The 19,294-nt window shown below is 44.9% G+C and overlaps 1 protein-coding gene across 4 annotated transcripts in view; it reads right to left on the reverse strand.

Annotated features, from left to right (window-relative positions):
- Nucleotides 1–16,295, reverse strand: part of SCUBE1 (signal peptide, CUB domain and EGF like domain containing 1) — a 178,935-nt gene extending 162,640 nt beyond the window's left edge. For all 4 annotated transcript variants that reach the window (XM_083615561.1, XM_083615560.1, XM_083615559.1 and 1 more), the window contains exons 1-2: nt 16,111–16,295; nt 12,239–12,361 (exon numbers count right to left, since the gene is read on the reverse strand). In XM_083615561.1, the coding sequence (XP_083471687.1) occupies nt 12,239–12,361; nt 16,111–16,204 (217 nt within the window). In that variant the 5' untranslated portion in view covers nt 16,205–16,295. The remainder of the gene's footprint in view (nt 1–12,238; nt 12,362–16,110) is intronic.
- Between the last annotated feature and the right edge of the window lie 2,999 nt (nt 16,296–19,294).

Consider the following 19,294-nt stretch of genomic DNA (forward strand, 5'->3'; position numbering starts at 1 on the left):
GTTTGCTGCCAACATTAAGGAAAAACATCGTATGGCAGAGGACAACATGAAATCAACAATGAAATCACATTCATAAAACAGTTGCAAAGTGCACTGCAAACCAGTAGGCCAGATTAATGTATCAACATAGCTGGATCATCCCTCATGGAAAACCTGGGTCAAATAATGTGTTTTAAGCAAGCATTTAAAATAGCAGTACTGTGGGTGCCTGTATATGCTGAGGAACCAAAGTGTTCTTCAAAGTTTCTACTGCACCCTGAAGAGAGAAAAGTCTGCTTTTTAGTGCCAAGCTTAGAATTTAACCTGAAATGCTGCTTGCCTCTTCTGCTGTGCCACAGTGGAAACGTAAAAGACGTTTCTGAGGCAAGTAGGACAGTGAGCCAGAAACAGACTGGACAAGGGTTCTCCCATGCGATAACAGTAAAATATGAAAAAGTGATGGACTACAAGACATGTTAAGGCAAAGCAATGAAGTTTAGGAAATCCTAGCTTTTTTACGTTCTAGAAATAAAGCGCTCTTAAAGGTAAAAAAATGTATCCATAATTCCACATGCTATACTGTATACACAAATGCTTAACATTGAAAAATATGCACATTAGTCAAAGCTGCATACAAAATGTGTGTATTAAGAGAAATGCTGGCAGATTTTCCTTTGGATTAAAAAAAAAGCATATCACCAAAATTGATAGATCATCCGGAGTTGCTTGGGCCATCAGCAACTGCCCAAAACAGTGCCAACCCCAAACAGAGAAACACACCCGTTTCTTAGCCGTGTGTGTGTGTGTGTGAAACGAACCAATGCGGAAGTTCCCAGACTACAGAATGGCCTGGATCCAGTTCTAATTGGATGTCTACAAACGCCAGGAACCCTACCATCAAAAACCCACCCCGTTTAAGATTTTACATGCATCATCACTACATGGGGTTCATCAGTACATACAAGCAACTATAGCTGGTTATGTCATTATAGCTGAAAACACATGTGCTATTCTTGAACAGACAGATCCAGCTGCAGCATGAACCCAGCTTTGCAATGGGGGTGCATACATTCACACACTGAAACATCGGATCTGTGAGTGTAATGGTCCTCAGTCTTGCCTTTCACTTCATGTATCAGGTGCACTATCTGAGCTGTTTGTTTGTTTTTAAGTGAAGTCATTTATGCACATTCATATTCATCTCCCATTTCAGAGATTAGAAGCAATTCCATGGAGTAGTGTCATTGGAACTAGCCAGTTGGTACCTACTGCCCCTGTAACATAACAAAGGAGGATTCGCTGTTCCAAAACCACAAGGAAAATCTGCAGAACCAGGAGTTTCTTTGAGCAGGAACTGAGGGGAACTGAGCTCCCTTACCTTTTTTCTTACAATAAATAAATAAATAAAAATTGTTTGTGGGGGCTGGAACTGATATACACACATGCCTACCTATACCTGTAATCAACAAAATTGTGGCCATTTCTAATCCAGATCTTTGCCTGAGTTACATTTAGCCACTGCCAGGGGAGGGGGATATGGCACTGTGACTGGGAACTCAGGAAACAAAGAAACTTCATGGTGAGTTCCCCCACCATCTTCCAGAAAAAAGCACTGTGCAGAACCCCTGGTTTCAGAGCTTACTCTGTGAAGTGGTACCTCGGTTTAAGAACAGCCCTGTTTACGAACTATTCAGTATATGAACTCCGCAAAACCGGAAGTAGTGTTCCGGTTAGTGAACTTTACCTCGGTCTACAAACGGAAGCCAAACGGTGGAAGGGCACTGGCGGCGGAAGGCCTCATTAGGGAAAGCGCACCTCGGTTTAAGAACGGCTTTGGTTTAAGAACAGACTTCTGGAACAGATTAAGTTCGTAAACCGAGCTACCACTGTATATATTTTGTTTGTATATAAGTGTTATCAGTCTGCCTCCACTTCAAATAGCTAAAGTAGACTCACATTTTTTGTTGTGATTGGAGTGGGGACCATGAGCCATTATCAGCTAACAAAACTCTTTTTTGTATGATTCATGATGCTCATTCACAACTTTCTGACTTCTGCATAACTCCCATTTGGGAAAGCAGAAGTCATTTTAAAAAAACCTTCATGGACTCCAGAGTACACAGAAATTTTCTCAGCGCAGCTTGTGTCAAAAGGTGTCCTAAGTCCATCATCAGTCCACAGTTAAAAAATGTTGACCTTGTAGAGGAAGAGGTAACTCAAACCAGCGACATAATAACATCTAAAGGAAGTCTAGGAATTTTCTATGGAAACAAAATTTCCAGCAAGAGAAAAAAGCTTATCAATACGCACAGTATATTTTTAGCCCCAGATGAAGGTTCCACCCACGTGAGAATTCCTACTGTACCCATGGCATCAAACAAATCAGCCTTCCCCAACGGGATGCCCTCTGAAGCAACTCTCATTAGGCCCCACCAGCATGATCTAATCTAAAGCATCCTGAGGGCACCAGGATGGGAAAATCCGATTTGGATCAAATATGTCAGCTGAAATCACAAAGGAAGACCTTCTCTTAGAAAAGACACCACTAGAATAGGAAGCCTAACGAGAGCTATTGCAGTATTATTCCAAAAGTTGCAGAACCTGCAGCCACTGTTGCAACCGCAAAGATGGTAGGATATTTATTTCAGCACGATAAATAGCTTGTGCAGACATACTGGAAGAGCCTAACCTCACAGCAGTTTAGAGTGCTCAGGAATAGACCATGGGGCACCCCAACCCCAGAGCAAAATCCTCCCCCCCCCTTAACACAGCATTGGGGGCATAGTGGGGGGGGGGGCGACTGCCAGGGTGATTGGCCCGGGCACATTGCTCCTCCTGCCCTCTCTAAGCCAATTCTGTACTGCTTTGCAAAGACCACTCAGGGAGGGTGGCATGAGAGGGGGCGTGGTTGTTGTGTCCTCGCGCTGCCCTCCCCCGATCCCAATCTTGCAAGGCTGCTGGGAGGGGGGGAGGGGCGCAGGAGCCATGCACCATTCAATCCCAGCTTCACCTTAGCTGGTGAGACTAGGATCAAGGGGCGTGAGAGTGCCGTACCCTTCTCACGTCACCCTCCCCAGATCCGAGCCTTGCAAGGCTGCTTGGGGAGGGTGATGTGGGGACACAACAACCGTGTGCCCTTTGACCCCAGCCTCATGTGAGGTCATGCCAGACGGCATGGAGGCCTGCTCCGCCGCTGCACGGCTCTAGCATCAGCAATTACACTAACCATGGTTAAGGCCAACCTTAACCTGATTAAGCAGGCAGAACCCTGGTTGACTTAACCACAATTAAGATGGGAAACGGCAGAAGATCCGCTACCAAGGATCAGAGCAGCTTAGCTAACAGCAACCAGCAACTGTGAAGATTAAAGGAGGCAGTAGCAGGCAGAGGCTCCACCCTGCAGAGTCCCCATGTGACAGGCAGGCAACTCAGCCAATCACTGCCATGGGCTTCACAAAACACCTTAGCTTGTTACAGTGTAGGTTTAGTGGCAATTTTCTACTAAGTTCAACAGTTGGCTATGTTCTTATTTTTACTGCCCCTTTCACCACAAATGTCACATAGCATCTTTTTTTGAAAAAGAAGTGTAAGAGGGCCCAAGCAGTTGTTATCGTGAACATTCTCCGCTCAAATTCAGTAAAAACTTTACCTCTGGTTAAACAAATTCTAAACCTTGCAATTCATCATCAGGGAAGGGGGGCGAGGTGGACTACTACAAATCTGTTGGAGGCTTGTTTTGTGGAGAGAAAATTCTCCCTCCAGGAAGGTTATACAGCTATATGCACCCTTTAAACATCACTCAGGATCCACAGCAGAACACAATGGGCAACAGAAAAGAAGCTTTGGCCAGTCATACTATATTGCTTCTTCATAAGTTTAGTGGAAAACGGGAAACAAACCAGAAAGCCATTTGGAACAATCCTGCTCAATCAGACAGTATGATTCATTTACAGAAGTTCTGGTTTAAAAGGCATTTAGATACCTACTTGGAAGGGCACACCAAACGAATTCTTTTGTGCTTTCGGAGGTACAACCACAACTTACAAAATGGTTCTAAAGTGTCTGTGTCTTAAAATACAGCATTAAGCAGAAATCAATACTGCCATGCAACTTTTGTCTGTGGTTTGGTAAATTCAACCTCCTGGCCACAATTTTAGTCTTCTCTTGTGGAGCAAAGGAGGCCTCCCCCATTCCCACCAGCTTGCCTTGTGACCTTCTCTCCTTGCTCCTCAACGTACATTTTAAGAAGGCAAGAAGAGCCTGCTAGGTCCGGCCAATGGCCCATCTAGACGAGAATCCTGTAGCCACAGTGGCCAACCAGATGTCAGTGGGAAACCAGCAAGCAGGATTCGAGCACTAGAGCAGCACTCGCCCCTCCTGGGGTTTCCAGCAACTGGTATTTCAGAGCACTGCTGCCTCCAGCTGTGGAAGCAGAGCATAGCCATCAAAAGGATTGCAGGAACACATTTGAGAATATAATTTCTCTTTAAATTAATGCTGAAATCCTATGCACATCTGCAAATAAGCCCCCCCAAAAAAAAATTGTGCTATTTTTATAGGGTGACAGAGGAGAAAAAAGGGGTGCAATCACATAAGATTCAGACTGCATCAGTTTTCCCACATGCACACTGACTGAAATGTCTGGCACATACCTGAAGTTCTGGAAGAGGCTTTAAAAGGTGTAAGAGAGAAGACCTTTCCCTTCTCTCCCAGAAATTCTATGTGGAATGATGCATAAACACTGAGCTTCCTAGAGGGTTCATAGGAGCACCTGTGGATGGAAGATGCCTTTGGGCAGAGAGCAGGGAGGGGAGATGGGAGATCTGGCCATTACAGCAGGATTGGGCTACACGTGTTTTAACATAACCAGAAGTTATTTTTTGATTTGACAGAGATCGTTTGTTATTGGTTCATAAACCTTGTTTACATTAACAACGGCTTACAGTTATGTGTGAATCCAACTACAGTGGTACCTCTGGTTAAGTACTTAATTCGTTCTGGAGGTCTGTTCTTAACCTGAAACTGTTCTTGACCTGAAGCACCACTTTAGCTAATGGGGCCTCCCCGCTGCTGCCATGCCGTCGGAGTACAATTTCTGTTCTCATCCTGAAGCAAAGTTCTTAACCCGAGGTAATATTTCTGGGTTAACGGAGTCTGTAACCTGAAGCGTATTTAACCCGAGGTACCACTGTACACACAAAATGTTTTTGCCTGGCGCCTAAATATATGTAATGAAGGTGTCAGTCAAGTCTCCTTGGGGAGAGCATTCCACAAACAGGGAGCCACCACAGAAAAGGTCTGTTCTCAAGTGCCACCCTCCAGACCTCTCATGGAGGGGGCACATGAAGAAGGGCTTCAGATGATGGTTGCAGGGTCCTGGATGGTTCCTACTGGGGAGAAGAAGTCCTTGAGGTACTGCAGTCCTGAGCTGTATAATGCTTTGAAATGGGCCCAAAAACTGATTGGTAGCCAGTGCGGTTGGGCTAGGATTGGCGTTATATACTTCTTTACCAGCTGAAATTTCTGAATTGTTTTCAGAGGCAGCTCCGCCTATGAAATGTTGCAGTAACCTAATTAACACAAAGCTGACACATCTCACACACACGTGCAACAAAATCCCTAGAAGGCTATTAAAATCAAGATCTCAGATATAGAATGTGTTCAAGTTTGCTCAACTTCTCTTACCTATTCACTAGCCAATGCTAAATGCCATCCTGCGTGAAAGTTTAAAATTAGTCATGCAAATTCCATTTCATACATAGATTTCTGCAGGGTAATCTCTTACTTTAAATCCTCACAGAGCCCTCTTATTTTGAGTAAGCCAAGGTATGTTGGGACAGAAATAAAGGTATGCATTAAATAAGCATGGATTGCAGCCAGGTCTACCATTAAACAGAAATCAACTTCTAAAATATGGGTAGTTTTAAGATGCAAGGAATCTTTTGATGTGGCCAGCCAGCCCAGCTACACTGCTCAACGCTGGGAACACGGCCTCATGTAGCTATGGCCTTAAATAGGTTTTCCCAGAGTGTAGAATCCATTCCTTTGAAGACACTGGGGTGAGGTGGGTGGGTAAGCAAGGCTGCATAAATATTCTGCCTTTGTTCTCTGTGAGAGAGGGTAGCAAGGCTCCGAAAGAACAGAAGTTCCAAGATTCTTGAACACCGAGAAGTGGACATTCAAAAAAATATGTCTTGTCAGGTTAGAGTGCAAGACAGAAATAATATGATGACCACAAAAATGTTGTACAAGGGCACTTGATCAAACATTTTCAGTTGACTTGGAGAATATGAAGTTTCAAAAATTTTATTTTGTGGACTTCAAGCAAGCAATCTTCAGGTCTTTAAACTTTTTAATAGACTGATCTTATATTGTGCTAAACATTTCAATACGGTTTCAGCCTCTGAGGAGAAAGACATTTATAGAAGCACTAACAGCATTTACAAGCAAAGAAAAGCCACATGTCGTATTTACAAGGCACTGTCGTGTGGCACCCTTGATATCAGTGTTTGCCAACAGGCAGATAAATCTGTGTAAAAGGTGTTTGGGAAGGGAACTCGTACACAGTCTGAAATAGTAATTTATGAAGCACCTGTAAATAAAGATATAAAGATCTTGAACAAATCTTAAGATTATCGATTTAGGTTCTGGTGCGGCTGAACATTAAATTTGCCAAAAACATTGCATTCAGAATTGAAGCAGTAGGAAACTCAATAAACAGAACTAGCTGTAGTGAGGGGTGGAAGAACAGGAGTCTGGCCAGGGGACAAATTCCATTATCTCCCCCACAGCCCGTTTTGTCCACCTTACCAACATTGTGGAAAATTACCATCATAGTAAAGGTAAAGGGACCCCTGACCATTAGGTCGAGTCGTGGACGACTCTGGGGTTGCGGTGCTCATCTCGCTTTAATGGCCGAGGGAGCCAGCATACAGCTTCCGGGTCATGTGGCCAGCATGACTAAGCCGCTTCTGGTGAACCAGAGCAGCGCACGGAAGCACCATTTACCTTCCTGCCAGAACGGTACCTATTTATCTACTTGCACTTCGTGCTTTCGAACTGCTAGGTTGGCAGGAGCTGGGACTGAACCACAGGAGCTCACCCCGTCACGGGGATTCAAACTACCGACCTTCTGATCGGCAAGCCCTAGGCTCTGTGGTTTAACCCACAGCGCCACCTGCGTCCCACCATCATAGTAGTCAAATGCAAAAGGTAGAAACATTTCATCCACAAGAATATTGGCTGGGAATGCCTAACAAGCTACTAACACGAAAATACAAAAGGGCAGATAGACCCAACATCTGATGTCCTCTTTAAATTTGCCTACATGGTTTTCGGACTCAGTGAAATCCAAACATGGTTGTACAATAACTGCTGAAACTCTCATCATAACCACCACTCAAATTACAACAGAAACGACAACTGCAAAACTTACTCTCTAACCATATGGCCTACTCGGAGTCAGCACAACGCGCTCCTTATCTGAAGCCAAGAGATCAGAAGCATCTGTTCCTTTCCCTCTCGATAGGGAATTCCCAGTGAACTTCTTGACATGTGCCATAATCACAGCTACAGTGGTACCTTGGTTTGCAACCGTTTTGGATTACAACCATTTTGGATTACAACCGTTTTGGATTACAACCATTTTGGATTACAACCACGTCAAACCCGGCAGTGCGTGTCCCTTTTTTTGGATTACAACCCATTTTTTTATTATTATAACCCCTTTTTCTTTTTTTGGGACGCCCCAATGGCAAAAGCGCGCCTTGGGTTACAACCTGTTTTGGTTTACAACCAGACCTCCGGAACAGATTATGGTTGTAAACCAAGGTACCACTGTAACACCAACAATAACCAGTTTGGTTTTTTTAAAGTAGATTTCCATCAGATGCCCACAGTGGGGGGAAACACAAACACACAAAGCACTCTTTGCACCTCTATCCTCCCATGGGAGGAAAAAAAGAACTAACAGGAAAATCCAATGGCTCTTGCACCAGTGTAAATCCCAACCCATTTTCACTTACACTGGTGCAAGAGTGACTGCATCATCCTGAAAGTTATCTATCCTTCCTGCCTCATCAAACTCGTGCTGCCACAACTGGTACCTCTCAAACCCTGTGCTCCACCAGCTTTCACTAATATTGCCCCTTAAGCACAACTTACCTGGTGATGGTCCATTTTGCACTATGGTCTGCAGGTCATGCAGTGCAGACTGTCAAGACTACTGACTACTGTTAAGCCCACAGAGGTAACAGGGAAACGCCTGAAACCATAAGGCATCATTGTTTGGGGGTTTTGTGGGCTCAGGGGTGAAAGAAAGCAGGATGAGCAGGAGAAGTTTTTAATGTGTGATATTTTAGTGTATTTTTGGTTTCTGTGGAAGCCGCCCAGAGTGGCTGGGCGGGGTACAAATAAATTATTATTATTATTATTATTATTATTATTATTATTATTATTATTATTATTTTCCTTATTGCTGACTGAAATCATTGGCGCAGTGCCAGACCTTGGCTTGCACTTGTCCTAGCCAGGAAGGAACTCCAAAAAGTAATTCCAGCAGCTACAGTTTTCATCTGCCTTTGATCATTGTCTTGAAGATAATGCACTGTTAGTTTTCTCTCCATTCAGAAATAGATCCCAGGGCAGGTCCCAATTATTTCTTCAGAGCCTGCAGGTTCCTCATCCTTCCTTCTCCAGCCAGCCTTCTCTCAATTTATAGCAGCTGTAGTATAAGGTCAGAGATACTCCCAGACTGACAGCTCCTAACAGCTCAGCAGAATGAGCTGGGTAGGCTGAAGGCCACACAAGGCCTCCAGACGAACTGAAAGACAGGGAGATGCAAGCTGGTGCCTTGAACCTGTTCCAGTGTTGCCAGCTCTACTGAAATCTTCACAGATCTACCAAAATATACGCCGATCCAACTCAATACCTGAAAACCTCTGAAGCAATATTTAATGAAAGGGGGGGTGCTAAGCACCTCTCTCCCTTGCAGGTTGGGTGAGAGGGGTCTCCCTACCTCTCCATTAAACCTTGCTGCAGATGAGGGAGCTTCACCAAGCAGGCAGCTAAACCGATGGACGAAGAGTCTCCCCACTCCCCGTTAAGCCTTGCTCTGGGCCATAGCTGTCAACTTACAGATTTGAAAATAGGGAACCAGCAGCCTCGAAAATAAGGGATCAGCAGCCAAAATAAGGGATTTTGCTTATACAGAAATCCAGTACTGATGGAGCCATGCTGCTTTGGCTGCGACTGACTGTGTTTTGCAGGGGGTTGGACTAGATGAGCCTAAGGGTCTACAACTCCGACCAAAGAAGAGTGGCAGACAAAACTGATGAACGACGTCCAGATGGCAAAGCTTACAGGCAGAATTAGAAACCAGGAAGAGGACCTCTTTTTAAAAAACAACAACATTGATTTATTGTGCCAGGGCAACAAAGTGCTTTAATTCATTTCAGTACAAACATAGAGTTCTTGTATGAAGTTAAATCTCTTGAAAAATACTGAGTCTGGAGGGACCCTTAGAATATTCTAACTTGTCTAATTTCTTACCACTTTTGGATTTTATGAGGAATCGCCAAGCTGCTAAGAAGAAATTATTTCTTCACCTGTACTTCTTACATAACATTACTGAAAAGAGGGCCAGATGGGAATCTGACACTTTCCACCTGCTGCCCACACCGTATGTCAGTTCTACACTGGCTCATGATTCTCCCTGCTTATCTAAAATTTCCATAAGATTGGGACATCGGTGTTATTGTTTCCATTTATAAGAAGGTGATAAAAATCTGATCAATAGTATCTATCATGTCATAAGCAGATGCCAAGGTTATTTTTTCCCCCTTGTGTTCAGATGTTACTGAAACAGCTACTAGTAAAATCAGGATACCTGATCGTTTCTTGGTAATTTAGATGGTAATATAATAAAAAAGCTGGCTACTTTTGCTTTTGTGGTAGTGCCTGTATGGCTGAAATATTTTGAAACTAATGTAGTGTATAGCTAATTGAGAAAGGAAGGTGTACTTGTCATTTGTTTAATCGTAATTTTGTTGTGTCTAAACAAATAAACCTACTTACCGTATTTTTCGCTCTATAGGACATACTTTTTCCCCTCCAAAAATGAAGGGGAAATGTGTGTGCATCCTATGGAGCAAATGTAGGCTCCTTGGCTTCGCGGCGACGCGCCTGACCTGGAAGCCGGAGGCCTCCAGCTTTGCTAAAGGGGCGATGCACCTTCTCCCTCTCCCGTGAAGGAGAGGTGCTGCGCAGAGAGGGAGAACTGTGCAGCGCCCCTTCAGCGACGCGTCTGTCCTGGCTTCTGCTTTAGCCCTGCGCAGCCTCTTCGGGCAGGGTAACCTTCATCCCGCTGCCCTGAAGAGGCTTGGCGCGGTTATCCCAGAAGCCAGAACAGCCACACGGTATCCCAGAAGCCAGATCCCTCTTGCTGTTCTGGCTTCTGGGATTCAGAATATTTTTTTCTAGTTTTCCGCCTCCCAAAACTAGGTGCGCCCTATGGTCCAGTGCGCCCTATGGTGCGAAAAATACAGTACTACTGATTTGCAGTACAAATGGTAGAGATTTCAGGGCCACCCTAACAGGATTAATATTTTCACCAAGGACAAAATATGCCTGTTTCATCCCAATAGCCCACTCACTCTTGGTTTCAGTTAACAATCACAAGGATGTCATTTTGACAATGCACTTTAATCCAACTCTTTCAATATATATTTTTTTAAAATAGCAGATATGTCTCAGAATCCAACACAGGATCCGCTCTAGAGGACCCCTCACTTATTTCAATTTTGTACACTGCTGCTGCTTATGCAGGCACAAGGAGCATCTGCAACTATCCATAGTGCATGGAGGGCACTAGGAAGGAGCTACAAATGGCTGAGGCAGAGAAAATAGGCAGGACAGTGAAGCAATGCAAAACAATTGCTTCCAGAAGTAAATTCTAGTAAGAGCACTATTTTTCTGATTCCCCACCTTTAATTTTTAATGAGCCTTTTTTCTTCTTTACAAAAATAGAACGTCTTTTTGTCCCGATCAAGAGTGGATCATTTTGACTTTGCTTCAGAAAAATGAAAATTGCCAACACTGCTGTTCAGTGCTCTCCTTTGCAGAAAGCCCTCAACTTACACAGGGGTTATGTTCCAGGGATCACACCTAAAGCCAGAACAGTGTATGATTCAAAACACATTGGGTGCAACAGCAGGTGGGATTGCCAAAGTCGTTTTCCCTGGACACCTGCCCCTTTTTCAATTAAATAAAAATAAAATAAAATTGGCAAACACATAAAGCTGAATGTGCACAAGTTAAAAGCACGTAAGACACAGGCTTACTCTACTGGCTTTCAATACAACAATAAGCTAATCTCGTGTATTCAGTATTATCTTAGTTTTCCTAGTGTTAATTAAAGCTTTCCTAGAAGTTAATTAAAACAAAACTATTTTACTTTATCCTACTTATCAGCAAAGCTGTGTGCATTCTGCAGTAAAAAAATTAAGTTGTGGCCATACGAATAACACACGTTAAGCGACTCTGCAGAATATATTCTATTCTGCAAAATTTGTCGTAGTTCTGCTAGCCATGGGGGAGGTAAGGAGCACTGCAGACACCTCTCTGGCTTCTGAGACTGTAGAAGGCACAGTGCTAGCCTAACTCTGTAGCCATAAAATCTAGAAAGTGTTTTGACTTTTGGTTTTATTCAAGAAAAGAAATTGTGTTTCTTAAGAAGCTGGAGTATGCACCCATTGCCACGTTCTGTCCCTCGATTTCATAGAGTGCAAAAAAAAAAAAAGTATGACAAAACATTGGCTCATATTTCAGTGTATAGCCCCGCTCTAATCTCACAGATTAAAAGCCTGTCTCGAAGTAGGCCATTAGCTGGGCACTATTTCTGAGAGGTTCAACTAAGCCTCAAACAGAAGCAAGTATATGGCAAGGAAAATTAGCCACATGATGCATGCAGAACTTTGGTGTGTGCATGTGTCTGTACAAACATAGTAATTCTAAACAAAAGCCACCTTGGGCTTCCCAGAAGTAACTTCAGAGTGTAGGATGCTGCAGTTTAGATACAGAACAATTAACAGAAGCAGCAGGAGCTTCTTTCCAATAAACACCACGATCTGAGGATAAGCAGCTGTAAATCTGCATTAATTGTTTCAGGAATTCCACTATTTACAGAAGCACTAGCAGAGTAAATAAAATGGGGTGGGGGTTGGGATAAGTTTGACATAAATAAGAGAGCAGCTAACCTTACCTTCACATTGTTTTCCTTCTCCTTTATAACCTGGTTTGCAAATGCATTTGTATGACTTAGGCGTGTTTTGACAAATTGCATCAATGTGACAGTCGTCTGTCCCTTCTGTGCATTCATCAGCATCTGCATCACAGAACATATAAAAAAAGAAAAAACAAGGGATTTCATAAAAACTTTTGAGAGATTCCACTTGGAAAATCTGTTCACCTGAGTTTGCTCCAAGTGTCACCAAAAGCAACCCAGAATTATTTAGATGTCACCACTGCAACATACATACCATAAACAAAACGCAAATGCCTCGTATCTAGCAAGGAAGAGCTGTAGGCAAAAGAAAACAACCCTCGTGAATTGATTTTTTAAAAGATAACCTGGCTCTCCGTAAAATAGTTGGGCATCTTTTGAAGCCATTGGAATGTGCATCGCTATCCAGTGCCATGACTTGTAATGTTTGACTAGTTGCCTGCCACTAAAACAGAATGAAGACCAAAATCCAAACTAGGTTTCTGCCTTAGAAACACACTAACGTTGCTCATATTCATCACGTGAAACTGGGGACCACTTCTTGCATTATTTTTGGCAATGAAGAATGCATAACCAAGTACAAAATGCACGCAACTCCATCAAGCGAGACATGTGCCTGCAGTGTCTTTTAGCGGTTGTGTCCCTTTAAAATAGATGCAAGCAGAAATCACACCAGTAGGCTAGCTTAGCAGGCACAAGACAAGGCGACAAGGCTGTGAGGCTCAAGAAGAGCAGCAGGAGCACCTGTCACCTGAAGCAGCCATCTCACTCTTAGCTAATGGTTGGGCCAGCCTTTCTAACAGGTGAACAATGCAGACAAGTGACTGCAGAAGCCTGTGAAACATGCCACAAAGTGAAGTTTAATCCAGCTGAATAGCCTGCTCTCTATGAAGAGATGCAATGACGGCTCATACTAAGGAGCAAAACTAACGTAAGCTCCTTGATTTCAATCTGACTACTCTCAGTAGGGTGTAGCAGGATGCAGCCCAATCAGATACACAACTACTCAGAAGCAGGCCCCACGGAGATCCATGGAACTTACTCTGAAGTAAGTGTGCATAGTATTGTACCCTTAAAAGGGTCAGGTGTAAAAAGTCTCTTTCCAAAGGGGCCAAGTGCCTTTCAAGTGAGCAGCCCTTCTGAACATTTTCCACAACTAACGGCATACAATGGATGTCTAGTGTATTATTATTTCCATGCCCCCCCAACTACTTTTTTTTAAAAGGGATACGAAATGCTGTACTGTTGCTGCTGCTGAGAAAATTGATGGAAGAAAGAGCTAAACATAAATACTCAGAAAAAGGAGTAAGAGGAAACCCATCAATCCACAATCCATGCTGTTTTACAGCATTAATTCAGGCAAGGGAGAGATATTGTCAAGAGAAACAGCAATCCCTGCATAAGGGGGAAGGCACTGGGAATCAGCTGTCCCTTTGGAAGAACTTTGTCTTTGAGAACCAGGCCTTGGGAGACCTTGGTGCTCACGGAAGAAAGTGGCCCAAGGCTATTGATTACTGTCTAAATGTCAATCAGGCAACTCTGCCTTATAGCGAGAAGAGCCTTTAAATGGATTTCCTCATAATTTAATGCCAGAGGCCCATCTGGGGCTCTTTATCTTATTGGCTGCATAGCCTCCACCAGTAATAATGATATGGCTAACAATTAACTGCCTAAAATCATGAGCCAATAAATGTGAAGTTTTAAATTTATAATATAGGTGGGGGGGGCACGGGGAGAGCAGAAAAAGACTCCTCTACCATCCATGTGCAGTTTGTTTCATGCCAATTAGATTAACAGATCCTAAGAAAAGGTGCACCAAAGTGAAAAAGACTTTGATTGTTAGCTTGAAATCCTAACGCTAATTGTTTCAGAAATGCTCACTCAGCCATCTCCAGTGATAAAACAAGGATTCTTCAAAGTCACAGAGGAGGGGAGAGGAGGGGGCTGCTAAGGGGCAGCAGGAATAATCAGATATTGTGGCCAGGCACACATCAGAGAACTTTGCAAGGGGAAGGAATAAAAAGCAGAGAGAGGAACTGTTATTTCGGGCGAACCTTCTAAGAAGTAAAATTCTTAAAACACAGACAGGCAAGGTCCCTTCCGCGCTGGTGTGCTCCTAACAAAGCGGAGAAAGAAAGAAGTTTGCTCTCCACGACTGAATAGCGGCTTAATTGGTTTCTTTCTTTTGATTTATTTCAACTGCTCAAGCAGTTCAGAACTAGCTGTGGGGTTTTTTATTTTTTAAAAAGTTGGGGGGCAGGTTTCAGTAAATTTTCCAGGGCACAGTTCAGATCACATACACATGCCACTATGTATTCAGTCAGGCAGGGGATAAAGTAGGAGGTGGAGCTTTTGTTTCAAGTGCCTAAGTTCATACTTTTGACTCATTAAAAGGGGCAAGCAGCTCAGCAGAAGTGACAGCTGGGCTCCTTTCTAATGCCGTCAAAAAACTCAAACTGCGTTGAGCCCAAAGGGGACATTTCACAGCAAACCGAGGATGCCTGAGAGTCAGGCGTGTGAATGCCAATGAGTCAAATGGAAAGGGCAGATCCAACGGCGAAACTTCCTCTGCTGCACAGCTCCTGCTAGGCTGCTTAGGCATTATATTTTTAATCCCTGACCCCTCGCCATTTTTAGGGACAATGCTGGCTTATAGGGAAAGATTAATGCAACTAGATTCCTAGGTCTGTCTTAATCTTCCTGATACTTCTGGCAGAAGAACATTAAAAAAATAGTAAAACTGAAGTGCACCCCCCCAAAAAAAAGGTCTGCTTTTTTGAATGTGAGAGGGTTCCTGTGTGTTTGTGTGCAGTATCACAATCCCAGCTGAGCCACCTCCAAGGTCAGGGAATTCTACAGCATCCCTCTGGATCAGAAGGGATTGAATACTCAGCTCCATGCACGATTCAGAGGGCCAGAATCACCTCCCAACCCCCGCCCCCGAAGTTGGCTGAAAAGGGGCAAGGCCAGAGCAGTGAATCATTCAGAGACACAGTGGACAGCACCCTCCATGCGTACCTGGATGCTCACAGCAGCATTTAATTATTTAATGAAGTTATTTCTCCCAGCGCAGTAGCAGGACACTGTTTGCAAACTGCTGTTCTAGGAGCATCACTGACTTGTAAGGCAAGGGACAGAGACAGCTGGTCTCCACATATCATATCTCCAGTTAAAATCTCACAAAACATAAACAGAACAACCAAGATGCTCTAAATTTCTGCTGAAAGAGAAGGAATATATTTTTCTTGCGTGTTAACACCTACAGCTGCAGATCTGGAAATCTATGAAGGGCCAGAGAAGAAACCCTATAGCTTTAAGGTATTTGCCACATTATATTGAACCCTCCCCCCCCCAATACAAAGAACCCAAGTCAAAGAAGGGTCAGGCAACTATTCGAAGCACAATAGAAGGATCCTGTGAAAATTGGGCTGGAGCAGGAGCCTGGCTGGGAGGGGCGAGGAGACACAAGGTGAAGTTAAGAAATCCTATAATTAACCTTTTTGCGCTGCTGCTGCTGCTGCTGCTATATGGCAACTGGCTCAACTTCTCTGTCTAGACAGGTTGACCCCGGACGCCGCGAACTGGTGGCTCCGCATCTCCCCGCTTCGGGGAAAACAACTTTGAAGAGGAGCCGGGAGTCTGAGAGGCGCGAAACAAAGCTGGAAAGAGAGTCCTGCACCGAAAACACACCCCCCCCCCGCCCCGCAACTTCTCCCTCCTGCTCCATCCCGGGAGAAGCCGCTTTCCCTCCGCCGCCGCCGCCGCCGCCTCCCCTCTCCCCGCCGCCAACCTGAGCCCCCCGAGCGAGGGGAGCAGGCGCCTCCTCCTCCTCCTCCTCCGGCTGCCCTTACCTGGGACGGCGCTGGCGGCGGCGGCGGCGAACCTGCGCGGGTGCAGGAGGGCGAGCGCCAAGCCCAAGTGCCACGCCAGGCGCACAGTCCCCATGGCAATGCGGCGACCCGGCGCGAGGTGGGGCGTGCGCGGCTGTGCCCGGGGCGCGCTCGGCGCTGGCCGACTCGCCGCCGCAGGAACGGGCGCGCCCACTGCGCCCCGCTGATTCGCGGGGGCGCCGCGCGGGGGGCGGGACGGGCGGGGAGGGAGGCCAATCGGGATCTGGGGCTCCGGGCAGCGCCAGGGAGGGCAGAGGGGCGAGAGGGCGGGCCGGGCGCTGCTGCTGCTGCCGCTGCCACCTCCGCCGAGGACAATATCCCCGAGAACGTTATCAGGAAAAGTTCTGCGACCTTGCTGCTCACTTGGCTCTTTTGGAATCTTTTTTTAGTGCATTGCAATGTTATTTTTAATGGATGATATTCGCGTAACGGTGGGTTGCAATTTCTGCCCCAGCGTCATCCGCTGATGTTTCGAGAGTTATTTCTATAGCGTGCTATTACTCTGTTCAGCACGGCTTGATTCGATGCACGTTGCTCGTGTGAAGCGTGACTTACTCGCCTGGGTCGGGTTGTTCTCAGGTGCGCCGTCTTTGTGGATCACTCTGTCGCTGCTTCGGTTTGTCAACCACCTTCTGCACAGCGACACAGAAAGGCGGTGTACACATAAGAAGGGAAATGAAAACGAAGTTTCCCTACCTCTTTCTCTCTCAAATGCAAACCACCAATTAAAATTATTAGTGTCAGCCATTAACACCCTCTTGCTCTCCTTTCCAAGAAAACTCCCTTAACTGGCAGACCCTGCTCATCATTTTTGCCCCTTGACCTGCAGTCAGAGGGTAAGAGTGCCGGACTGTTTGCAGAGGTTGCATTAGAGAATGTGCACAAATGGGGTCGCCAACTGGTCAGCTAGTCTTGCTGTCCACCGCCCCCCCCATGACTTTTGCACAGCCATCTGATAACTGCCAAGCGTCCTTGGTGCAGAGTTGATCGCCTACAGTAGTTGGTTGTAACTTGCTTGGGTTGCCTCAGGCAGACAAATCAACTAACAAATTTAATAAATAATAATAGCCGACCAGATTGGCTGGAGCAACCCAGTCAGATGGGCGGGGTACAAATAAAGTTGTTGTTAGCAGTGGTGGAAGCAGTACCAAAATGCCAATAAAGGCAGAAAGAAACATGCATACCCTCCAACATTTCTCCAATGAAAATAGTGACGTCCCATTCCATAATGACAATTTTACTATTTATACCCCATTGACAGGGTTGCCCCAGCCGTTCTGGGCAGCTTCCAACATATATAAAAACATAATAAAACATTAAACATTAAAAAGCTTTCCCAATACAGGCTTGCCTTCAGACGGCTTGGGGGTCAGTTAACTCCATACCCTCCAACATTTCTCTAATGAAAATAGGGACATCCTAAGGAAAAGCAGGACATTCCGGGATCAAATCAGAAACTGGGACAGCTTCTCTAAATCAGGTGGGTCTCGGTGACAATGTTTACCAAACATTCAAGGTCATAATCTCTGGATGGCTGTGGACACTTGGCTGTGCCACCCTAACCAAACTTGGAAGCTGGCTTAGGTGCACAGCCTTATAGGTCCCTTGTGTAGGCAGAGAGTGGCTGCCGTCTCCAGCAACTGCCGTTTTTATTTTTCTTGCTTCCCGAGGCGAAAAGTTTGACCCCCATCTCTTGAAAGACCTACATTGGCTCCCAGTACGTTTCCGAGCACAATTCAAAGTGTTGGTGCTGACCTTTAAAGCCCTAAACGGCCTCGGTCCAGTATACCTGAAGGAGCGTCTCCGCCCCCATCGTTCTGCCCGGACACTGAGGTCCAGCGCCGAGGGCCTTCTGGCGATTCCCTCACTGCGAGAGGCCAAGTTACAGGGAACCAGGCAGAGGGCCTTCTCGGTAGTGGCGCCCGCCCTGTGGAACGCCCTCCCACCAGATGTCAAAGCGATAAACATCTACCTGACATTCAGAAGACATCTTAAGGCAGCCCTGTTCAGGGAAGTTTTTAATATGTGGCATTTTAGTGTATCTTTCATCTTTGTTGGAAGCTGCCCAGAGTGGCTGGGGAAACCCAGCCAGATGGGCGGGGTACAAATAATAAATTATTATTATTATTATTATTTCCCCCTTCCCTCCTCAGGTGCACAGCCGGCATATTTCAATGAGCCTTATAGCCTGGCCTAGGCGTGTTTGCTGTGGTCACTGGGACGCCATTCCTAGAAAATGTGCCTGGGATTGCAGCCTCCAACATTTTCAGAGCTGCAAGGATTTGACTGCCTGATTTGCAAAGAAATGGCTCCCTTCAAGCTAAAGGCAGGAATCTTTGAAGCCCACAGTCCAGCAAACCCAACAGCAGATCTCCTTGACAACCACTAAGAGGGATTCCCCCCCCCCCTTTCTTGGGCACAGACTAAAAGAAAACTTTTTGTATGTGCCTTTTTCCCCCTTTCCCTTCAGGCTCATCTAACCCTTAGTTCTGCCTTTTCCACTCCCTTCAGGTCATTACCATTAATACCAGCCACTAGATTTCCATAACGTTTGAACAGAGCTAAAAGGACTCCCCTCCCTTTTCTTGGGTATTTTAATTTCCTGCAGTGTCAAGTGACAACGTTGTTGTTGTTGATGACGATTTTAGCAAGGACGTATCGAATTGGCTAGATTACTGAACTATTGATAAAATGTAGCTCTTTTTATAAAAAAAATACAGAGGAGGGGATTCAGAGGGTCACTTCTTGTTAAGTGCAGATAATAATCATGTCAAAGTGGGCTACATGTGAATTTTCCAACAGTAGAAAAAGAATCCTGCTCCTTCCTTAATGGCTTTCTTTAGTTCATTTTTCTTAGATATTATGAGTAGCATAGGAAGGTAAGCTCGTGTGCTGCCAAGCTTTCTTCCATATAACTATATAACCAGTGTTTCTAAAAGCTTAGTATTGAATTAAGAAACTGTAGATAGAAGATTCCTCAGCCTGCTTTTATATTAGTTCCTTTATGCAAAATACTTCCTACAGCAATAGATTTCCATCTGAAAGAGTTAGGAGTGAGAAGAGAGACAAAATAAATTATAACATGTAAAACACTAATTGCAGATAAAAGAGTTAAATTCCACTCCAACACATTATACATGGTGCA

The sequence above is a fragment of the Podarcis filfolensis genome (assembly GCF_964270895.1).
Source record: "Podarcis filfolensis genome assembly, chromosome: 5".
Lineage (NCBI taxonomy): Eukaryota > Metazoa > Chordata > Lepidosauria > Squamata > Lacertidae > Podarcis > Podarcis filfolensis.